This window comes from Coenobita brevimanus, chromosome 62 (assembly GCF_032717465.1).
Source record: "Coenobita brevimanus isolate Jiangsu-jjx chromosome 62, ASM3271746v2, whole genome shotgun sequence".
Classification (NCBI taxonomy): Eukaryota; Metazoa; Arthropoda; class Malacostraca; order Decapoda; family Coenobitidae; genus Coenobita; species Coenobita brevimanus.
In genome coordinates this window covers 38,787,577-38,809,257 of record NC_137015.1, presented here as the reverse complement: position 1 = coordinate 38,809,257, position 21,681 = coordinate 38,787,577, and the positions used below count along the sequence as shown (strand labels likewise).

General features: G+C 41.3%; 1 protein-coding gene and 1 non-coding gene across 3 annotated transcripts; both read right to left on the bottom strand.

The window, feature by feature from the left end:
- Positions 1-567: 567 nt before the first annotated feature.
- LOC145404233 (5S ribosomal RNA) lies at positions 568-686 on the bottom strand. Its single transcript, XR_013898163.1, has one exon. It is a non-coding gene; the product is annotated as a 5S ribosomal RNA (ribosomal RNA).
- A 384-nt stretch (positions 687-1,070) lies between these two features.
- eIF2Bgamma (eukaryotic translation initiation factor 2B subunit gamma) lies at positions 1,071-9,335 on the bottom strand. Of its 2 annotated transcripts, none has more exons than XM_080275672.1 (3): positions 9,313-9,335; positions 5,328-5,436; positions 1,071-3,331 (listed from the first exon to the last, which is right to left on the bottom strand). In XM_080275672.1, exon 3 carries the CDS (start codon positions 3,296-3,298, stop codon positions 1,985-1,987), a length of 1,314 nt encoding a protein of 437 aa, XP_080131798.1. In that variant the 5' UTR covers positions 3,299-3,331; positions 5,328-5,436; positions 9,313-9,335; the 3' UTR covers positions 1,071-1,984. The 2 variants fall into 2 exon arrangements, with proteins under 2 accessions (XP_080131798.1, XP_080131799.1); XM_080275673.1 differs by lacking the exon at positions 9,313-9,335 and adding an exon at positions 7,088-7,129.
- Between the last annotated feature and the right edge of the window lie 12,346 nt (positions 9,336-21,681).

Genomic DNA, 21,681 nt, shown 5'->3' with positions numbered 1-21,681 from the left:
GTAATTTGACATGTGGTGTAATGATCAACTTAGCTGACAGTGGATAGCATGTGTTACGTCACAACCGAGCACATGATGTCCAAGAGATGATTTTTAACGATTGCTGTAATAAATATGCCAGCTTTAGTTATATTTTAATATTTAATATGCAACAGAACATTGCAAGTAAACATGTACACTAGAAAAACATCTTTATTTATTTTTTAATACTGGAGAAACAGATGAATTTTCTATTGCACGAAAATAATAAAAATCTCTAGTATTACATTTATGAATAAGAAGCACTACTCTAGTGCTTACATTTAACCCGGGGACTGCGCAATTACCTTTTTTTCATCCTACCTCGTGGTGCACAAAAAATGGGGAGGGGGGGGAAGAAGCTTTTGTTTATTACAAACTTGAAGATAAACATCCAGGGAATCATCTGGAAAAAAAAAAAAAAAAAATTCTCTCCATCTTTGCATAGGGGAGTAGTAGTATCCCAAACGGGGTGGCCAAGGGCTTAGAGTTAATTGTTTTACAGGGAGGGGCACCAATCCTCCACCAACCCCACTTGACACGTAGGGATGCCAACAGCATCTGGTGTTCCCAGGCGGTCACCCATCCAAGTACTAACCAGACCCAACGTTGCTTAACTTCGCTGATCGGACGGGAAGCGGTGTACTCAACGTGGTATGGCCGTTGGCAAAGTAAATATATACTGTCTATATATATATATATATATATATATATATATATATATATATATATATATATATATATGTAGCAGCCATGGCTCAGTGGGTTAGAGCGCTCCGCTCTGACCGAAGGGTCGGAGGATTGAAGCCACCCAAAGGTCATTGGTAGACATCAGGAAGAGCATCCGGTCATAAAATGCTACACGCTCCAGTCCAAAAGTCCTCTACCCAAGGGCAACGCCTTAGCCCTACGGGGATACCTGGGATAAAACCCAAATATATATATATATATATATATTTTTGTTTTTGTTTATTATAAACATGAAGATAAACATCCAGGGCATCATCTGCTGGAAAAAAAAAAAATAATAAAAATAAATTAATAAATCCGTCTTTGCATAGCGCCATCGGTGAGTTTGCATAGGGGTGGAGTAATTAGCGGTGATGCACGGCCAACACAGCCTGAGCTGTGGCTCGCTTCACTTCATTCTCCACTGCTCTAAATCACATCTACATAAACCCATCAACACCAGCTCCCATTCCATTATTCAGTCACATCACAGCACTTTTCAATATGCCAATATTACACTTCCTGGCACTAGATTCCTTATCTGAGCTTCCCCCCTCCCTTTCTTTAATGTTGTTGATGCTGCTGTTGTTGATACTGACATTAAGAAACCCTGGTGTATCAGGCTGAGCAGACCACTCAACCACAAGCAAGCATCCACCCCTCCACAGCCATTCAGTACCGTAGCTAGTAAAAGGGAACCCTCTGGCAATATCATATGTGGTGATTGCACAGCACTAGTTATGCAATGTATGTGACATCATCATCATATGCATTAAACTTATTTTAAACCCAACAGTCTGGGGATATCGAATACAGTAAAACAGTTTGATATTAGCCAACATTTAACATACAGGCCATAACCAGGCTGAAGAGATTAATGGTCAGCGACACACAACTGGACCCTCGAATTCTGTTTGAAATAGATTCACCAAGTGAAGGTTGTTGATGGGACCTTGACTAGCAAAGGCTGTAGGAGATGCACACCAAATGGATGGTGTTGGGTCACGGAACCCATCCACACCATATGCAATGGCATTACTAGCCCTTTTGAACCCTTTGTTTCTTTTTCATTTTTTTATAACTCTTATTCTTTCAACTAACAAGGTACGGAATTCAAGTTATATTCATAATCACTTCTAATAAACCTAAAACACTGTTATTGGGTATAACTACTTGGTAAAAATTATTTTGAATACATGAAGCAACACTGACATGGATGACCCAGCAGTGTTGGTCATTAAGCAAAGTCTTGTGTGGCCTCAAGGGTCTCATTGATGTAGGTTTTGCCCTCTTGTATCTTGGAGGCATCAGTGACTATACAGTTTTTAAGTGTGCACTTGCACTCCACATTAGCCCGCACCAGGCAATTATCAATTACACAGCCAGAGGCAATGGTGGTGTAGTCTCCCAGAACAGAGGTGGTAATGCGAGTCAGACTTTCCACACGGGAATGATTACCTACGACTGATGAGGTCACATTGGTCTTCTCACACACTACACTTCCAGCACCAACTACACTGTCACCACTCACCTGAGCTCTTGGGTGGATTTGAGCCGAGGGGTGAAGCAGGGGATGTGGTGAACCTGGAAGTACTTGTCCAAACAGTGAGTGCATCCTTTTATTTATGTCCCAGTAAGCACTCATGGTGTTGACCCTAACACACACACCATCATGCCTATAAACAAAACAAGCAAATGCATCAAACGTGGGTAAGCAGTGGTAACGGGATGGAACAACACTGGTGTTATACAGTGACACCAAAGATTCATAATCTTCATCTGATACTGACTGCCTGTTGCTGTCAAACTGGCGAGCAACAATATAGGGCAGGATTTCAGCTTTGAAAGATCCCATGTCTCGACAAACTGAATCTTTAGCAAGAACCTCCTCCAAGGTACTGCGCTTAACAATATAGAGATGAGCATCCAAGAGAGCAGTGGAGGCCAGCAGGGGGGTGGGGGAGTGTGCAGGGAGAACAGGGAGGGTTACACAGTCATCATAGTCTCCACCTGCCACCACCAACACCATACGCCCAGTCTTGGCCTCAGTTATTATCACGTCACTATTAATTGATGGTTTGGTCTTGGTTCCTGGGGCAGGCATGGGAACATGCTGGCGGCTCATTGGTGAAGTAAGAGCAGTGAGAGCACATCCATGAGAACGATGAAAATCTAGTACATCCTGGAGTTTAACATCTGTTACCAAGTCACTAGAAATGATGATGACATCATCCACACTCTTCTTTATTTTATTGATGATGTGTCGGAGGGAGTCAGCAGTTCCTGGGTCAGTTGAGGTGTTGACTGGAGCAGAATCAACTTGAATAGTGAGTCCACACTGTTCCACAACCTTGGCCACTCTGCTCTCCTCCCCAGCAGCTACCACCACAGTAGCCTCAGTCATCCCCGCTTGCTGGAGAAGGTGCAGGGGGAATGTAACCATGGGCTGTGTTGCCAGAGGCAGTAGGCATTTGGGGGTGTCGCTGGTCAGACTTGTCATTCTCATCCCTGGGCCAGCACCCAGCACAACAGCTTGCACTTCTGCCCGCATCTTCTTCCGCTCTGCAGCCCCACCACAATGCAGCTACAGAGGAGTCAGGGTGGGGATTATTCTATACTGGCAGTTACCAATGTCCTTATAATAACCTAATGGTTATTGTAGATCATTTTAAGGCAAGTTCCCTGTAGTTTTACTTTTCTTTAATGCAAAACAAAAGAACCAAAGGGTGGAAGCCAAGAAAAAGTTCCTTTCTAGGATATACTGAACAAGTGAGAGCCAAAATCAAGCTCAGCTTAATTAAAGATGCCTGGATGCACTGCATTTATAAGACTGGAGGTCACAAGCTACTGTGTACATAACCTGAATTGAGAGTATTTAACTTATGAAGAGTTGCACACAGTATTATGGGGAATGGAAATGGTAAACAATCATTCTCCTGTTAGTAAACTAAAGCTAGTATGCTTTGCTGAAAACTGTGCATTTAAAAAAATTCGTACTGTACTTTAACAAGTTCTTAGCACCCACAAATGATGCTTATGGAAGTACACAAGGAAAATTCAGTTTGATTTGGTTTACTGTAAACCATCCAAAGCTGCAAACAATAACCTATCATTCTTTGTGTGCTGAACACGAGGTGACCATCCATGTACAGGTTATTGTTTACTCAGTAAACAGAGCATACAAGATAACTGCAAAGTCTGCTGCAAACAATATACTTTCCAATAAAATGTTGCCTACAGCACTCTGAGATACATTTTGTTACTCATTCATTCTAATACCTCAGTTGGCCCAAACGTTATATCTTACAGTTAGCAGACATAAAAGGAACTGCCCATATCTTAAAATCTGGCACTTGTGCATCTCTGATACTATATGCATCTCTCTGGTTTCACTTGCCAACTTAAAAACCACAGCTTAAAAAAAAAAGTCCCATAACCTTATGGTAGCTACAATTTTGGAAAAAAAAAAAAAGGAGAGAGAGAGAGAGACTTGAAACACTTCTTATGCTATCAGTCATGCTGCAAATATCTGATCCACATAACTATATATATCCTACTGTACCACTCCCAGTATCATTAAGTTTATAAACCACATGACATTCTGATATTTTTTTTACTTTCACAACCAGGTTGCTAATAATCTCTGGCTTTGATTTGGCTACCTATGGAGAATCAACGTTGGAAATACAATGGTTTGCCTAGCTAGTTATACAAACTTAGCTGCTGTTTTTGATGAACTGAGAGATATGAACTGTGATATTATACAATTGAAAACAAATGTGTATGTGGTCATACTGAAGATTTTTTTAAATTAATGAAAGTGTTGCTGACCTAACCTCACCTGAATAAGTGAAGAAAATACGGTAATCTAAGTATTTTCTCCAACATCAACCTATGAAGATGAAAATATATAAAAGTACACTGTAGGGTGAAAAAGCTTTATCCAAAAGAAAGCAGGAGGTGAAAAAAGTAAGAAAGGACCAAATGGTGAAACAAAGAGTGACATACCGGTACAGTACATTTAGTCCTCACTGGCATAAAACACCAGCAAAGTGAAGAATATTAAGCACTTCACCATGACTACAGATTTTAGGAGAATATACCGTACAGTATTCAGCTTCAGTGAACTGGAGGAGTTACATATAGGTTAGTCTTCATTAACCCCACCTCTGCGTTTGTTCTATATTCAATGATATTATTGACATCATCAAGAATAAATCGAGAAAATATGTGATCTGACTCAAGTGGTTAGGCGTGCTAAACTGTGTATGATAAATGCAGAAGAGCAACCATGGAATGGCGAGAAGTCTGATAAAACACTAGAGTTCAAAAAAGAAACAGTAAGGACAATCTGGAGAGAGAGAGAGAGAGAGAGAGAGAGAGAGAGAGAATGAAATCTGCTAGCTGTGGGCAACAATGTAATGGAGTTTTGTTTATTCGTTCAGAATAATTATTTGCAATTCTTGAATAAACAGATGATAAAACAGAACAAATGTATAAAGGCTTCATGGATATAGTAAATGAAATAGCAACTAATGCACGGGAAGAAAACACACACACACAAGGTTCACTGTGCTGACCTCAGCTGGTGAAGGTAATGGTGTGGCTGAACTACAGGTGGTCTTGTTAACTTCCCAAAGACAGTTATCAAGTAGATAAACTGGTTTTCTCAACTCAACTGAAGATGACCTGAAACATACAAAAATAATGTGATTTAGCACAGTACAAATTAATCTGCAACTAAAATATCATGCATGTTATTTTATACAATGGTACTGTACAGCTATTCTATTTCTTTTTTCTTTTTTTTTTTTAAACATATTTTTGCATAGCAGTGTTTGATCGTTACATGGGTCTACCATGTTGACTTTGCAGCTGCTTTTCATGCTGCATGCTCTGCACCATCCCAATGTCCCTAGTTAGTCTCCAACATTCTCTCCACCTACTCAACCACCACAGCCTGCCCATATGCAATGCCTCATTCACTTCAGCCTATCACCACCAACACCTTACTCTTTCAAATGCAAGTTTATTTTTTAGTCTGCACTCACACTTCTGTCCCTCAGTGTGGTATTATATGCCCATCTTGCCATTCTAATTCAGGTACATTCAAGGAAATTAATAGAACAGCTATGTTCAGCGCTTTCAAAATGATGCCCCAGAAGTCCACAACACACCAGTTGCCCAGAAATAAAAATATTGTCATGCAAAAACTGTCAAAGAATTGGCTTAATACAGTAGCTTTGCATACAGAATAAAGAACAGTGCCAATGCAAATAAACTTCTATGTACACAGTGGTCCTTAAGTTACACAGTTAATGTGTTAACTACTTGTTTATGTAAAAAATGATGCAGGGAGCTGCTGTTCTCACACAGGACATGGGACCCTGCCAGGCTGGACTGGGGTTCTCCTTGCAGGATGCAGATGGTACCATAAGGTGGCACCCATGCCAGAGAAATGCTCACACTACGACGCCCTCTTTAAAATGGTTTACAACCCAGCTGTCCTCTGTCACTGTTTCTCATCCTTGGGTTCATCAAGTAGCTTGTAGTAGGTGCACAGCAGGATTCATCCCAAGCTAGGACAGTAGCCAATCAGGGCTGACCTGACAGAGATAGCCCCCATGACCTGCTCAGGTTGGCAAACAGAAGCAGGTCATTTCAACATCGCTGTACTGTGAAAAGGTTGTCCTCTTGCGAGAAACCCACCACTTCCTCATATATATATGCAACAAGACTGTGGCTGCCAGAGTCTGAACCAACTCGTGTACTCTGTGATGAATTGGTCAAGGGTGACAAAACTTTGTTTTCTTACAGTAAATGCCCGTTGTAGTTTAAGCAGCTATCAAAGACTGGCTCAGGGATTGTCTGGTTGGTTAATGTCATGGGGTGGGGTCTGGGGAGGCAAGGAACCACAGTTAGGTCCCATCATTTTGGTATACCTCCCCCCCCCTTTTTCCTGATGGGTTTTCATGTGTTTCAGTCTGAAGTCAGATTATTGTTTTAGAGCTGAATTTTGATCACAGTTAATTTATTTTTGTATTTAATTCCACCCTGCTGAAGGGGTATGGGTCAACTAGGACAAAAATTAATCAGAATTATTGATAAAAATACTGTACAGTACAGTCACTATTTTTGCGCCTAACTGGTACCGCAATTGTGGCGCGAAACTTAAACTCACGAAATTTGTGCGTATATTTCACGTTATAAGTGGTAATTGGTTCCGGGGTCAGCCACCTCATTCCCCCTTAGCTATCCATTAATGACACAATACCCCTACTATAAATTACATACAGTTAATCATACATATAATATATTACTAAACAAAGAATTTACTAACACTGACACTTAGGCTGAACTGCTTGGTGGGGCTTGAAGATAATTTCCGAGGCTGAGAACAGTGGTTAGTTACCACCTGCCCCCTCACTGCTCCCTGCCACCACTGTTGAGTCCCTCACACCACCACTTCCCGATGCTTCAACATCAAAGCCCTCCAAATCCAGTGGGCGCTTATCAAGCTCCCCAATGTCGTCAATGTCCTTGTCCTCAGCACCTTCGTCCTCCCCAGCCTGTATGTTCTCCAAAACCTGGACTTGTTGAATACGAGAGGACAGGAATGATGTTGTTAGAGTCTGATGATGTGCATGAACTCTGGCATTGAAAAGGTCCTTGTAATCGGCCACAAGTCTATCCACCATTGGGAGGAAAGTGTCCCTGATCTCTGTCCTCCCATCACATTCCTCAATTTGCTCTTTCAAACGAGCAGTGGTTGCCAGCAAGTTTGTAATTTGACGAGACGTTGGCTCACCTGGTGGGACAGGTAAGGGTTCCTGAACTTCGTTGTCATTGACTCGTTCATCTGTTTCCAACATCGCAATGGTCGGTTCAAAACAAGTGACTGCGGAGATGCGGGGGCTCGCAAAAATCATAGGAAAATCCAGAGACTCCTAGGAAAAAAACATTCCCTTGCCATCGTGAAAATAGTGATTGTACTGTACAGTACATCAAAAACCATCACACACACACACACACACACACACACACACACACACATACACACACACACACACTCTGTCTCTCTCATCTCAGGGAAAAAGAAAAGACATAAATGAACATATAACCTATGAGGAAGCATCATCAAGAGGACATTGCAAAAACCTGCATAAAAAGAGATGATAAAGACCTAAGGAAATTTAGTTTCCAAAATAAGGCAACTGATCAGTGGAATGCACTACCGAATGAAGTAGGGTGTACCAAAACTATTATCAAATTTAAGGATATGTATGATAAAAATGGTTTAATACACGGGACAGTACGAGCTTGACTCATTCCTGTAAAGATACAATTCGATAAGAACAATTAGGTAAGAACACAAACACACACAGACTTAAAAAAAAAAAAAAAAAAAAAAAAACTAAACTTAACCAAGAGGTGTGGCTGCTCAAAGCTGCAAAAATACAGATAACCAGTATTAATGCCGGTGTTCCATTGCACAGTAACAGGAAACAGCGTAAAGGGCCAATCCGTATAAACTAAATTTATCAACAGGAAGTTTGTAAATGGCAACTTCATCAGGTTACTGCAATTCAGTTGTTAATGTTGTGTTACTCCAGTCTGTCTGACTGAGCAAACCCATCAACTGCAGGCAAGCACCCATTCCTACAGGGCTGTCTCATACAGTGAACTATGTTCCCAAGCAGCTGACAGCATCTCACCACTGAAAGGTGTGGGGATTAATGTGGTTTTGTTCCTGGATAGATGCCACAATTGGCTTTCCACCCAGTTAACAGGGGCACCACAATCACCCCATTATTTGGCTATACGTATGATTACCACCCAAATTGTAAATGGCTTCATGAATTATAAGAAACCATTTGACTTGTCACTCAGTGTTGAGTCACCTGAAGTGGAAAGCAGAATAATAAATAGTGACGAGAAGAATGGGAGTAATAGGAAGAGTGATGGTGATACAGGAAAACAATGACTGACATGAAAGATAAGTTGGCAATACCATATTGAGTGGATGATGGGTGCTCCCACCTACCACAATTCAGTAAACATGGCATAAAAGATCCAAGCAACCCAAATGCAAGTTCCACAGTTCCATACTGCAGTAAAAATTCTATCAATACAGAATAAACTAAACGAAATCCGAGCAAAACCCAATCCAACCCAAATGGTGACTCTGGTTATAGAAGGTAAAAACAAATTATGTGCAGCTATCACATTGTAGTCACTGCTATGGTCTAACATACTCCTGTTGTCAAACATCCTGAACCATCCCACATCATCAATGACTTGCATACAACACCAGCTGGCTCATTAACCAAAATAATACCTGGCAGCTGCTGGGCTGCACTGTTGACATGTAGTCTTATTCTATAACTTCCATTGCAAATATGTTTTTATTGATCCGGAGGGTGAAAATTATGAGCAACACATTCTGCACTTTCGTCATCTGGGGCATCCTGATTCTTTCCGTAACTCACTGACGTGAGAACAGTACAACTAATTCTATATACCTAATAACAATTTAGTATCTTTCTACAACTACCTAGAACTCACCTTGGGCAAATTTACAATATCTGTTACTAACTGAACGTGCAGCTCTGACTCATATTATAAATCTAGCTATTTTCCCTTACCGTCAGCTGCAACACTGTTTTGATCGGTGTTTTGTGGCTTTGGGCGGTCGTGGATTTTGTTTTGTCCATGTCATCATAAAGGTAAGGCTGAGACTTATGATTTTAGCAGGCAGATTTCCATTATATTGAAGCATGCATTGATTCTAATGCTTATTTCAGTACTGAGGAAGAGTATAAATGCACTACTGCATTAACTTAACAACGTCCTCGGACCTCGCCGTATCTTTCGTCATTCATCAAGCGACAACCGTGACAACGGAAAAGACGTGTTCCCCATACGTCACAAGAAAGCGACGTAGGGATAGGAATAAAGTGTTAAAATCGCCCCTGCATCTGTTACTTGCACTTATGTCGCAATCTCACACCTTTTTACAAACCACTTACAGCACAGAAGGGAAGAGGACTGTGAATAAAAACTTTCGCACTCTATTTTGATGCATGACCTAAGCTCTAGCTGATCTGTACCAAAATCGAAATTACGTCTTCCCATCCTTACAAAATCATCAGATCAAGGAAGCAGCTTATAGCCTAACACCTTGAATTAGGCACTCGTAAGATAACGCTGTGCCCAGAAATTTGACCTTTGCCATTGACCGAGTTGTGTAACTTTGAAGGCGTCCCTCTTCAGCACCATTATCGCAACAACATCTGGGATACACAATACCTTTATCATTACGTAATGAGCTGTAGCGTTTCTGGCCAACAAGAGACTCCCTTGGCCACTCAGGGATGTGTGAAATATGGTGCACTATGGCTGGATATATACACCTTCCATACGTCGCGTCTTCTTGCTTTTTTTTACATAAATACCATCAAGGTATGTACCGCAAAATTGTCCCATGCGCGCCCAGTCATTTTCCCAATCGCCCAAGCCGTTCAAAGGCGCAAATAGACTTCCAAAGTCGCCCAAACTGGCGCGAAACGAGCGCACCTGGCAACACTGGGTGGAGAGAGGGATAATTTTTCATCAGGAAAAGGTGATTTACCACGAAGAAAATAGTCAGAAAAATTAAGAAAACCAACTGAAGTAATATGAAGTTAATTAGTAAGGCCTTTCCGCTGCTTAAAGTAAAGAACACGTTTACCCCACCCTTACATGTATCATTAATATATTTCATAAAGAATAGCTGAAAAGCTGGAAATATCCCCTAATAAATTCAGGAATATATCTTCATTGTTAAGTTATAATTAAACTACTGAACATTTGATTAAACTCGTGGTCTTGTTTCTTCGCCTGGGCTCTGGTACCGTCGCCATGTTGTACGTAAATTGTCTGTTTCTTATTTACTTAAATTTTTTCCTGTTTTTGCGCATATAGACTGGTGTGAGTACTTATACCTGTTACAGGAATTCTGGGGAATATATTGATGTTGGGTTATATTCATATCTTCCAGTGATTTTTGAGGACTGTTTTACAAATTCTAGGTTATGCAAGGCACTAGGTAAACTTTCGTCCATATCAGATTGTATTCATATTTTTGGTGCTGGAGAGGGACGCCTTCTTGTGGTAATACCGATATTATCAGGGGGTGGATCTGCTAGGTTATATAAGCTTCCCAAAGTCCCCTGCCTGACCTCCAAAAGGAGGATGGTAGACAGCAGGACAACTTGGGCCGGCATATCACCATAGCAATCCTGTATGACAATATTCTACCATTAATCAGTTGTTACCGCATTGCCTTGAAGAGCAAATAAGAAATACATCTTTGGAGAGGAAGGGTTGAATTGAGAGATGATTGGGGTTCAGTGCTTCTGGCCTTTGGTTCCAGTTCGGTATTTTTTCATTTATCTCACAAATGCCCGGTGGTTTATCAAGTACATTTAGTGATATTTTGTCATACTGATAGGACTTTTTACATTAACACACCCCTTCCGTGGTGGGGGGTTCAAATGAAAAATTTCCGGTCAGTTTTTGGTATTTGCATCACTGAATCCACGAAATCTGACACGGCTGCATTGTACACCATGTTATTTTGGAGCTATTCCACTATAAATTTGTTTTCAGAAATATATATGTAATGTGAAAATCCTATATTTAAGTACCTCGGATCTCTGCTGAGGTCTGCCTGTAGCCGGCCATATTTAACTTTCTTAACGTGCATTTTTTACGTTTGAAAGCTGGCTGTCAGATGCAAGTGAGGTTAGGTTTGGTTTGGTTAAATCATAAGTTTCCCGTTGTTTTGACACGAGATACACTGATGCCTCCAGTCGGAACGATGGTTGGTGAACGTGGCCAGTCAGCGAGATCATCGTTATACTTCGCCTTGGGCGACCTGACTGCTTCCTTAACTACCCAAAAATAGGTATATTTTGCCTTGGGTAGACTTAATCTCCAAAACGAGTGATTTCCATAAAAAAAAAAAAATGAAGTGCAGATTCATTCAAATCACTAATATCAATCAGAAAATTTATTTTTTGTTTTGAAGTAGAGTGATGTGATTTACAAAAAATTTACCAGATTTCCACATGTTACAAATATATATTTATGATGTTCATTTTTATCAGAAATGCAATATTTTGCCATTTTTGACTTCCCCTTCCCCACTCACACAGCAGAAAACAAGTATTTCCAACAAAAATTACCATTAAAAAAATTGAAATACATGGAAATCTTTCATTAGAACCCCTCCCCCTCCTAAGAATTTTTCTAAAAGGGAACATCTAACTAGGGGTTGAGGCTAAGCCCCACCAAACCCTCCCATGACATTATATAGCTGTCCCAGCCTAACATAACTGTGAAAGATACTGAAAACTGTACTAGCCGACTACCTTAGATGTTAATGTGATGACTTTCATACTCATCGTCTGCATCAGATTTGGAGGGGATCCCTGCACCATAGTCATGGTGAGTAATTTTCATGGCGATAATGAAGCATCTTACATATAGGCTATATGCATTTCTGACAGAAAGAGCATAGAGAAGACCCCCCAATTCTGGGCATTTTTTTTTATTTACCTCACAAATGTCCACCAAGGGAGGGCAGTGAGTTAGTGTAAAATAAGTTCCAGTTCCTCCCTCCATGCATAAGAAAAAAAAAATGCTGCTGCTCATTGGCTGGTGAACGGTTATCCTTTAATGACTGGACTGAATAACGTAGCCTCAAGCCTCTACACTCCTGATGTGGCACTAAATGATTTGATAATGCATAGATGGATGAGTTAAGTTATTTATCCACAGTCGAGTTCCGTGCTGAATAGCACAACTTAAACTTCCACTTTGCATTTGCAGATATTTACAATAGCTATTCATTTCAGATAATACAGTGATGGAGGTGTGTGTGCAGTGTCATCAAAGAGTGTGGTTTCATTCACACTTATGACAGCAACACAGGATGGCAGCCAGCACCAGAATCAAGTACTGTACACAGTATTTTAGTCACGGACCTTGGCTGCCCTAATGAGCCACATGAGTGAGCAGTGTTTTGCTTCTGTATGGTAACTGTATCAATTTGTATCCATCTATCTATATGTATATATGGTATATACTATATATAATATACGGTAATCTCTCATTTATCCAGACATAATAGAGCCAAAAGTATGTCTGGGTAGTGGCCTACTCCGTACGAGGATACTCTCTTTACCCCTGTACAGTTGTTGACCTTATACACGGGTTTTATTCGCCCCTTTGTAGAGTACAACTCTCATGTGTGGGGAGGCTCCCCACATACAGCTCTTCTCAATAGGGTGGAGTCAAAGGCTGTTCGTCTCATTAATTCTCCTCCTCTTACTGGTTCCCTTCAATACCTCTGTCTTTTTGCTGCACTGTTGCATCTTTATCTCTTCTCTATCACTGCTTCAATGGTCATTGCTCCTCTAAACTGTCTGCTTGCATCCCTCCACCTCTATGACAGGCACATAGCACCCGTATAGCAACAAACTCTCATTCCTTTTCTGTCCACCTCTCTAATGCAAGAGTTAACCATTACTCCTAGTCCTTCATTTATGCAGCTTGTCAGCTCTGGAACTGTCTCCCTTTGTCTGTATTTCCAACTTCCTATTATCTCCAGTCTTTCAGACGCAGTATGTCCAGGCATCTCAGAATGATCAGATCTTGAATTCAGGTCTCTCTCTCTCTCTCTCTCTCTCTCTCTCTCTCTCTCTCTCTCTCTTTTTTTTTTTTTTTAAGGAATAGTTTGCGGGCTCCTGGCCTTTGATTCCTTCTTCCTTGCATTAAAAAAAATAATAATGATAATAATCCTGATAATGAGCACTGTTCCCCCACCATACCCAGACCCTACCTATACTCAACCTCCAACCTATACCTAACCAATTTGTACAGTACCTGTGCTTAATTTGGCAGAGTTTTCCGGCCATTCAGGCATTGAAACATACAAAGGAATATCCAAAGTAATGCTAAACAAGAAAAACTGCAGAAAAAACACTGAAAACCAAAAAACATCCTACCCAAACACTACTGTTTATGTTCAGTACTCCTTATTTTGGCAGTGTTTTCCGGTCATTCTACTGTATTTTGACATCGAAACATACATAGGATTATCCAAAATAATTTTCAACACCAAGAAAATCATGGGGGGGGGGAAACCCTGCCTGTACACCACTATATGTACAGTATCTCTCCTAATTTTGTGACTTGGTACCTCCTTGTCTTGTGAATCATTACCCCCACCATAATCTGGGGCTCTAAAACCCTTTCAGGCTCAATCTGTGGAGGGGCTCTGGATTTCAGGGGTGTTACGTCAACATACCTCTGTGGCGTCTTAAGCCTAACATGAACTTCATTATCAATTCATGGCACCTACATAAGGGAGGAGATTCCTTAGTCTTAATTATATGGCTTCTTTTCCCCTCTCTATATCTGACGAGAGTTATCCTTTACTAAGTATGACCTAGGAGCCATTAAAACCCCTTTTCTAGCTTCCTTACCGTGGCCATCTTTAATCTAACTACATTTCCCTTGTAAATCGTTTAAAGGTTTTGCAAGGATTTCATAGTAGAATTTCTGCCTCTCATAGCTGCCTAGTAATGTGTACAGGGTCTTTGGTTTCAGGTTTCAATAGTTCCCGAGCTGTGGGGAGTGTGGTACAGGTTCTTTGGCCAAACTACATTGGTGCAGGGCTGGCAGCTCCCACTTGAGGAGTGTTTCTATAATCTATAAGCTCTGATATGATCTTTGTCATCCTTTATTGTTTTCTTCGTTAATTTATTTATGGTCTGAACACTTTTCTCAGCTAGTCCATTACTTTTAGGATATCGTGGGAGATGCCATTGGCCTTCGAAAATTGCTCAAATTCTTTAGCAGTAGCCTGAAATCTGTTGTTACTATATATTGTTTCAGGTATACCGTGCTTAGCAGACTGACAGTACGGCATTTTACAACAGTACTATCATAGGATTTGTCCAGCTCATCACATTCTACGTATTTGCTATAGTAATTAGCAAGACTTAAGTACAATTTACCATGTGCCTCAAACAGACCAGCACTTAATTTTTGCCATGGGAAATCAGGCACTTTATGAGGCGTTAAGTCCTGGCCTGTGTACAAGATTAGGTCTCAGTTTTTTCAATACCTTGTGACTTATGCATATCCCTCGGAACTTCCTGTCTTAGCTTTCTGGGTATGGTGATCCTGTTCATCCTATTTAAAAATCCATTTACTTTGCTAATATCCTCTGAAATTCCAGTAAGCATGAATTTCTACAGGGGTTTGACTTGTACAGTCAGGCTGTCCTTCAACAGTAAATTTGTTTAAAATCTGCAGAGTTAAGTCCTCCATTTTTTTTTTTTTTTTTTTTTTTTTTTTTTTTTTTACCTTCAGTGCCCTCATTAATATAACAGACGCTGCATTAACATTATATTCATCCAAAGAGTTATCAAGTTCTTCATTCCAGTAGTGCATCAGCTGTATGCATTCCCCTCACCCCACCTTTTTTTTTTTTTTTTTAATACATTGAGAATATTTTTAAACCCTGGGAAACGTTCTTTGTAACCTTGGAGGAGCTAAAGACAGAGGCTTCATGAAAATGGTCCCTAATAGTCTGCGATCGGACTGTACAGTAACATGAGACTTTCCTTATATGTAGGAGTGAAACTTCTCTACCCCAAGTATAATTACTAGATGTTCCTTCTCAATCAATGCGTAATTTCTTTGTGTCTTAGTGAGTGACAGGTGCATAAGCTACAGGTTTCTCATTTTGCAAGATACAAGCATTTACAGCATAACCCAGTGAATCAGCAGTGAGGGTTACAGTTTCATCTACATCATAAAATCTAAGAACAGGGGCCTCACTAACCACTTTATACGTTCCTTAACACTGGAGCATTTTCCTTACCACACTGGAAGTCAGCATCCTTTTCTAGTAATCTCAAAGACTTATTTATATCTGATAATCCAGAGATAAACTTGGCCAGATGGTTAATCATATCCATGAATATGAGAAGTTTAGTTTTGCCCTGAGGAGGTGGAAACTTTCTAATCACCTCCACCTTCCTAGGATCAGGCTTCAGACCATCATCTGTAAGAACATGGCCTATATGTAATCTACATGACCTGTCTTTGCCTTCAGTTTCTTAGAGTTCAGTCTCAAACTCCTTTCTCTGTATCTTTGTAATACTTTCTTTAGCCTTTCATCATGCTCTGCCAGCTCATCCATGTGCTAAAATATCATCCATTATAACTTCTACACACTCTAATTCATCAAAAATCTCATGCATTCTCCTTTGATATATTTCTGGGGCAGGACTAACCCCAAAACCCAAGTGCAGCTACGTGTACCTACCAAAACATGTAATAAAATTGAGAAGCTTAGATGACTCTAACATTGAGCAGGTGTTCAAATATGCTGAGCATCCTCATTGCGGCAGGGAGTTGGTGCAACTCAAGCTGGCAGTGGATCTGTGGGCAATCAGGGATGCTGTCATCCTCTGACAGAATCGCCGCGTCTATCGTCAGAGGAAGATTGACTCCTTCTTCAAGCCTGCCTCCCCCATGAGTCCCAGCCCCTTCTCACCACCACCACCACCACCACCCTCTCGACCCCAGTCTTCACTCTCGGACCCGCAACCGAGCACATCGACAGCTGTTGTGTCACTGTTAGACATGAGCTTGTGACTATCTTCAGAGAGTCCTGAGATGGGTAGGGTTCCATCACCTTGCCGCACATCTCCACACACTGGCCAGCTTCAGCAGATGGAGGAAAAAGAGGAGGAGTTGTTTGATCTCTGCTAAAAGTGGCATCACACTGGGCCAAAAGTGGCTAACGTGAGCAGCTTTTGTGAGACGAAACGGCTAGCAAAGTCGAGTTGCCATCACATGCATGTGTTTTTGTGAGCCAAAACAACTAACAGTGTCGTTTGCCTTGGCGCCTTGTGGTCATTTGTAAGCAAACCACCATGGAGTACTCACAGCCGTTTTCCCAGTTTCTGCAACTGCCTCAAGTACTTCAGCAACTCCAGAGCCACGAGGCAATCCACTAGAGTTTTCCTTGTCGCAGGATCCACATCAAAAACTGGTCACAATCTGCTTTCCACTTCTACACCCATCTAGCAACAAACTCTCATCCCTTTTCTGTCCAACTCTCAGATGCAAGAGTTAATTGTTACTCCCAGTCCTTCATTTATGCAACAGGTCAACTGTGGAACTGTCTCCCTCTGTATTTCCTACTTCCTACAATCTCCAGTCTTTCAAACGCAGTGTGTCCAGGCATCTTGAAATGAACTGATCTTGAATTTGGCTGTCTTTTTTATTTTTTTTTTTTTTTTTTTTTTTTTTTTTCTTGGAAGGAACGGTTTGTGTGCTCCTGGCCTTTGGTTCCTTCTTTCTTACATTAAAAAAAAAAAAGTCCCTGCGGCTGGTCACCAGAGGATCCAAATATTGATTTCATGTCACAAGAAAAGACTAGAAATGAATAAAAACCACAAGAATTAAATTGTATTTACTTAACAATTTTAGTTAAAATTTCCTTCTGTGGTAACAGAATATTTTCTCACCAGTTACAAAGTTAATATAGGCTCATTTGAGCTCTAATCCCACCAAGCTGTGAGCAAACATTGTTATCCATTTCGCCTCGCAAGCCAAATCTCACTCACCATGGGTCAGTTTGCGTAGCGGCTCACAGAACTGGCTTGTATGTTAGCCACTTTTGACCCAGTGTAATGCCACCTTAAGTGGCAGTGTTAGCCACTAGACCACATGGGTTACCTGTAGACCTGCTGCAGCCTGATGGTTTACGACATCTGTCTGCTGCTTACTGGTTGGATTTTTTTTTTTTTTTTTTTTTTTTTTTTTTATTATAAGGATTATATTGCATATTGCAAAGTGTGTTTTGATGTCTAAAAACAGCCACAAGACCTCAGAACACTGCCAAAATTAGGAGGGGTACTGTGCATATGGTATAGGTAGGGTTTTTGTGTGTGTGTGTGTGTGTTTTTTTTTTTGCATTGTTTTCTTAGTGTTTAGGATTATATTGCATTGAGTGTTTTGATGTCTAAAAAAAGCCAAAAGACCGCAGAACACTGTCTAAATTAGGAGGGGTACTGTACATATAGGTTGGATTAGGGTACAGGGTGGGGGTATAGATAGGGTATGGGTACAGTCTAGGATATTGCTCCGTATCTGAACTTTGCACCTATCCAGAAATGCCTTTGGCTCAATTATGTCGGATAATCAAGGGTTACTCTATATTGACGCTATTTTATAAAGTATATTCGTGTGATTTTTGAGAACTGAGTGGTACAAATGCAATGCTCATGGTAGGCAGGTAAGCATAAGTCCTTATCAGGCTGTACTTTCATTTCTGATGCTAGAGAGAGGATGCCTTCATGTGGTAACACTGATATTACCGTGAAATGGATCTGCCTAGTTATACAAGCATCCCACTTATTCCCTCCTGACCTGCAAAAGGAGGATGGTGGATGGCAGAAGGATAATTTTGGTTGGGATATCACCATAGCACTTCTGTATGACAGGTTATTTACCATTAATTAGTTGTTACAGCTCTGCATTTAAGAGCTTCCATGTCTAAGCAATGGTTTCTCTTACAGTTAATTACAGAGGTATGTGATCTCTTGTTGTGCCTTTTTCACACTAACTTGGCCTAAAATTGCCATCTTTCCTCCATGAATGCCATGTTGTAACAGTAGTTTAACACTAGGTTTTGATGCAAATCATGAAGAAGTGCAATGGAAAGGGTATTGAGCCATATTGGACAGCACAAGGATATCTTTCACATTCATTTAGTCTCCTCAAATGCCACAGACCATTGGCTTTGTTTTCTGATCAGTCACATGCCTCTTGCTCTTGTTTCCATTCTGTTATGTGTGCAGTATTTACCACTGTCTGAAGTAGGTCATCAGTTTACAGTAGTTTCAAGGGTAAACCAGTTTTTAGTTTTTATGATAGCACCTCTAGTTGATGATAAAATGAAATGGGCTCAAAACTGACCCTAACAAAGATATACCCTACACAAAGACTTAAGTTCATGCTGCTTTTGCTTTCAGTGCAATAGCTAAGACAACCTAACCAGCCATTTTTTAAATGGAGGGATGGAGTAGACGGGTATATGAGAAAGGGGGGTGTAAGTTGGGGGGAGGACAGCAAAAAGACGGGACAGGTCAGTGTGGAGACGATTTGTCAGTGGCCACCCCTTATGGGATTAAGGCATCTGACTGTACGGTATATTGGCCTAAATAGGTAGACCTTTTTCTTTGGCTAGATCATGGAAGGAGTGCACTGTATATGCATGTGTAAATGAACAGGAGCTGGGTGGTGAAGGAGGATATTTTAAATTGTAAAATTGATGATGGGTGAAGATGTGTTGGCCAAGAGCATGGCATTGTGTAATGAGTGACAAAGAATATAAAAATAAGCTGTGAAAACTGATTAAACAAAGGAAATCTTGAACTGTGGGCTAATGAAGTGTGGTGCAGTGCTTATAACACAGTGATTGAGAGGAAGTGGAGTATTAGTGTGAAAGTTGAGAGCACAAAAGAATCACCGTAGCAACAGATGGAAAATGATGATTAAAATGTAGTGCTGTAGACGGATAAATTTATTACAAGAGCTTCATACCTCTTTGAAAAGTACAGTATTCTTAGTAGAATTGTTTTGTATCTTACAAATTTATCATCATCACATTTCTAACATTGATAACCATGGAAGATGTATGGTGATGACTTGGTGATGATTGCAGAGAATGAAAGGGAGGTGGAGGAATGCTTTAGGAAATGTAGAGACACAAGGGCTTGAGAGTAAATGCGGATAAAACAAAAGTGGTGTTGTGTAGGATGGTGATATTTTTCAAAGTCGTGTATTTTCCTGGTTGTCTGATAATCCTGGTTAGGATGTGTGGATGTGTGTCTTACCTCATCATACAGGGGTGGATTAAAGGTGCAGTTTTTATCCTTTTTCTTCTTGGGTATAACAACTTTTATTTTGCATAGGGGACCTTCTATTGATGTCATATAATTTATACTTGCTTCCACCAGCCTGTTTTATTCATACTAAGAGAGAGCTGTCATTGCGAAGGAATTAAATCTACCTACAGCTCTGTTTCCCACAATACTCTAGCATCTGTTCAGTGCTGAGTTGTAACAAAAGATTAACGCAAGAGTAATGCTAGTCGTGAAGAGTTATGTAAACAGTGCAGAGCCATAGTATTGTCATGTTCTGCTGGCTGAAGGTGCCCTCTTCATGCCATTCACCTTCCTCCTTTGGGGGGATAGGGAGGTTGTTGAGGAATGTTTCTGTTAATGAATAGTGGAGATGCATAGTTTTATCAAAGTTACCATATGAAGACATCCTTTTCTCATTCGTGTCCTTCATTCATACTGATTATTGTTTGTTCGTGGTGTTAATAAAGGCTTCATCTCTTCTTCACCTTAAAAATTGTGTAAATAATTTGCAGGAGAACACTGATGTAATACACAAAACAAGTTGTCAAGGAAGAGGTGCTAAGAGACCTCGTAATCCTCAAAATACAGTAATCCCTCTAATATCCGGACGCCCAATAACCGAACATCCCCACTAACTGAACCTTATCGTCCTGGGATCAAACATTCCCAAAATGGTCCGAAAATCCAAAAAAAAAATGGAAAAAAAAAATCGATTTTTTGCCGTCCGTAATTTGAACTTGTCGCGCGCGCCGCATGAGAGCATTGTTTTGGTTCGTCATTCCTCCGACGTCCGATAGAGCGCCGCTGCATCCTCCCCACTTCCCGCCTGTCTCTCACCGCGACAAGACCTACGCTCTTCGTCATGGCTGCCCACGTGCTCGCTTTTGTGGTGGTGCCGTACTTGCTGCAAGGCCTCCTGCTGCTCTCTGCCCTACTCTTAGTGTGTGTGATGATGGCCCCGCCTCCTGAGAAAAGGAAGAGAGTGGTGTTGACTCTGGAGAAGAAACGGGAGATATTGGAGAAGGTTGATGCGGGTTGGTCTTCCTCTCGCATTCTCCGCGAGTTCAACCTGGCCCGGTCGACTTTGTTTGATATCAAGTGTTCCCGAGACAAGCTCATGCAGTACACGGCTGACTTCTCGTCGAGAAGCAAACGCAACGTGGAGAGGAAGGTTATGTTTACTCCCAAGTATGCAGAGATCGACCGCTCCACGTTGATTTGGTATCGACAGCAACGTGCAGCTGGTGTGATGGTACGTGGAACGGAGCTGAAGGCTGCTGCTGAGAAGTTTGCAAGGCTTCACGACGCCCTAGACTTCAAGGCATCCGAGGGTTGGCTCTTCGCGTTCAAGTTGCGACATGGCCTTACTAACCGTAAAGCACATGGCGAAGCATTGGACGCTAACGAGGATGGAGTGGACGAGTTTCGGCACAAGGTGAAAGGCTTGATCGACAGGGAGGGCCTCACTCTCGGTCAAGTCTATAACGCTGACGAAACTGGCCTATTCTATCGCTCGGTGCCAACGAACACTCTCGCCGATGAGACGGAGAAGCGTGTACCTGGCCGCAAGCTTTCTAAGGAACGGATATCTGCTTTGTGTTGTGCCAATGCTAACGGCATGCACCGGCTTAAGCCCGTTATTGTTGGCCGTGCAAAGCAGCCTCGGTGCCTTCGTGGGGTGATGGATGTCCTTCCTGTCGTATGGTACCATTCTTTGAAAGCATGGTTCACAGCTGTGATTTTCAAAGACTGGTTTCACCATCACTTCGTCAAGGAGGTCATACATTACCAGACGAAGACACTGGGAATTCCTCGCGACCAGGTAAAGGCTCTCCTTCTCCTCGACAATGCACCTGCCCACCCGTGCGACAAGGACTTGGTTGCTGAGAATGGCCGTATTAGGTGCATGTTTCTGCCACCTAATACGACTGCTCTC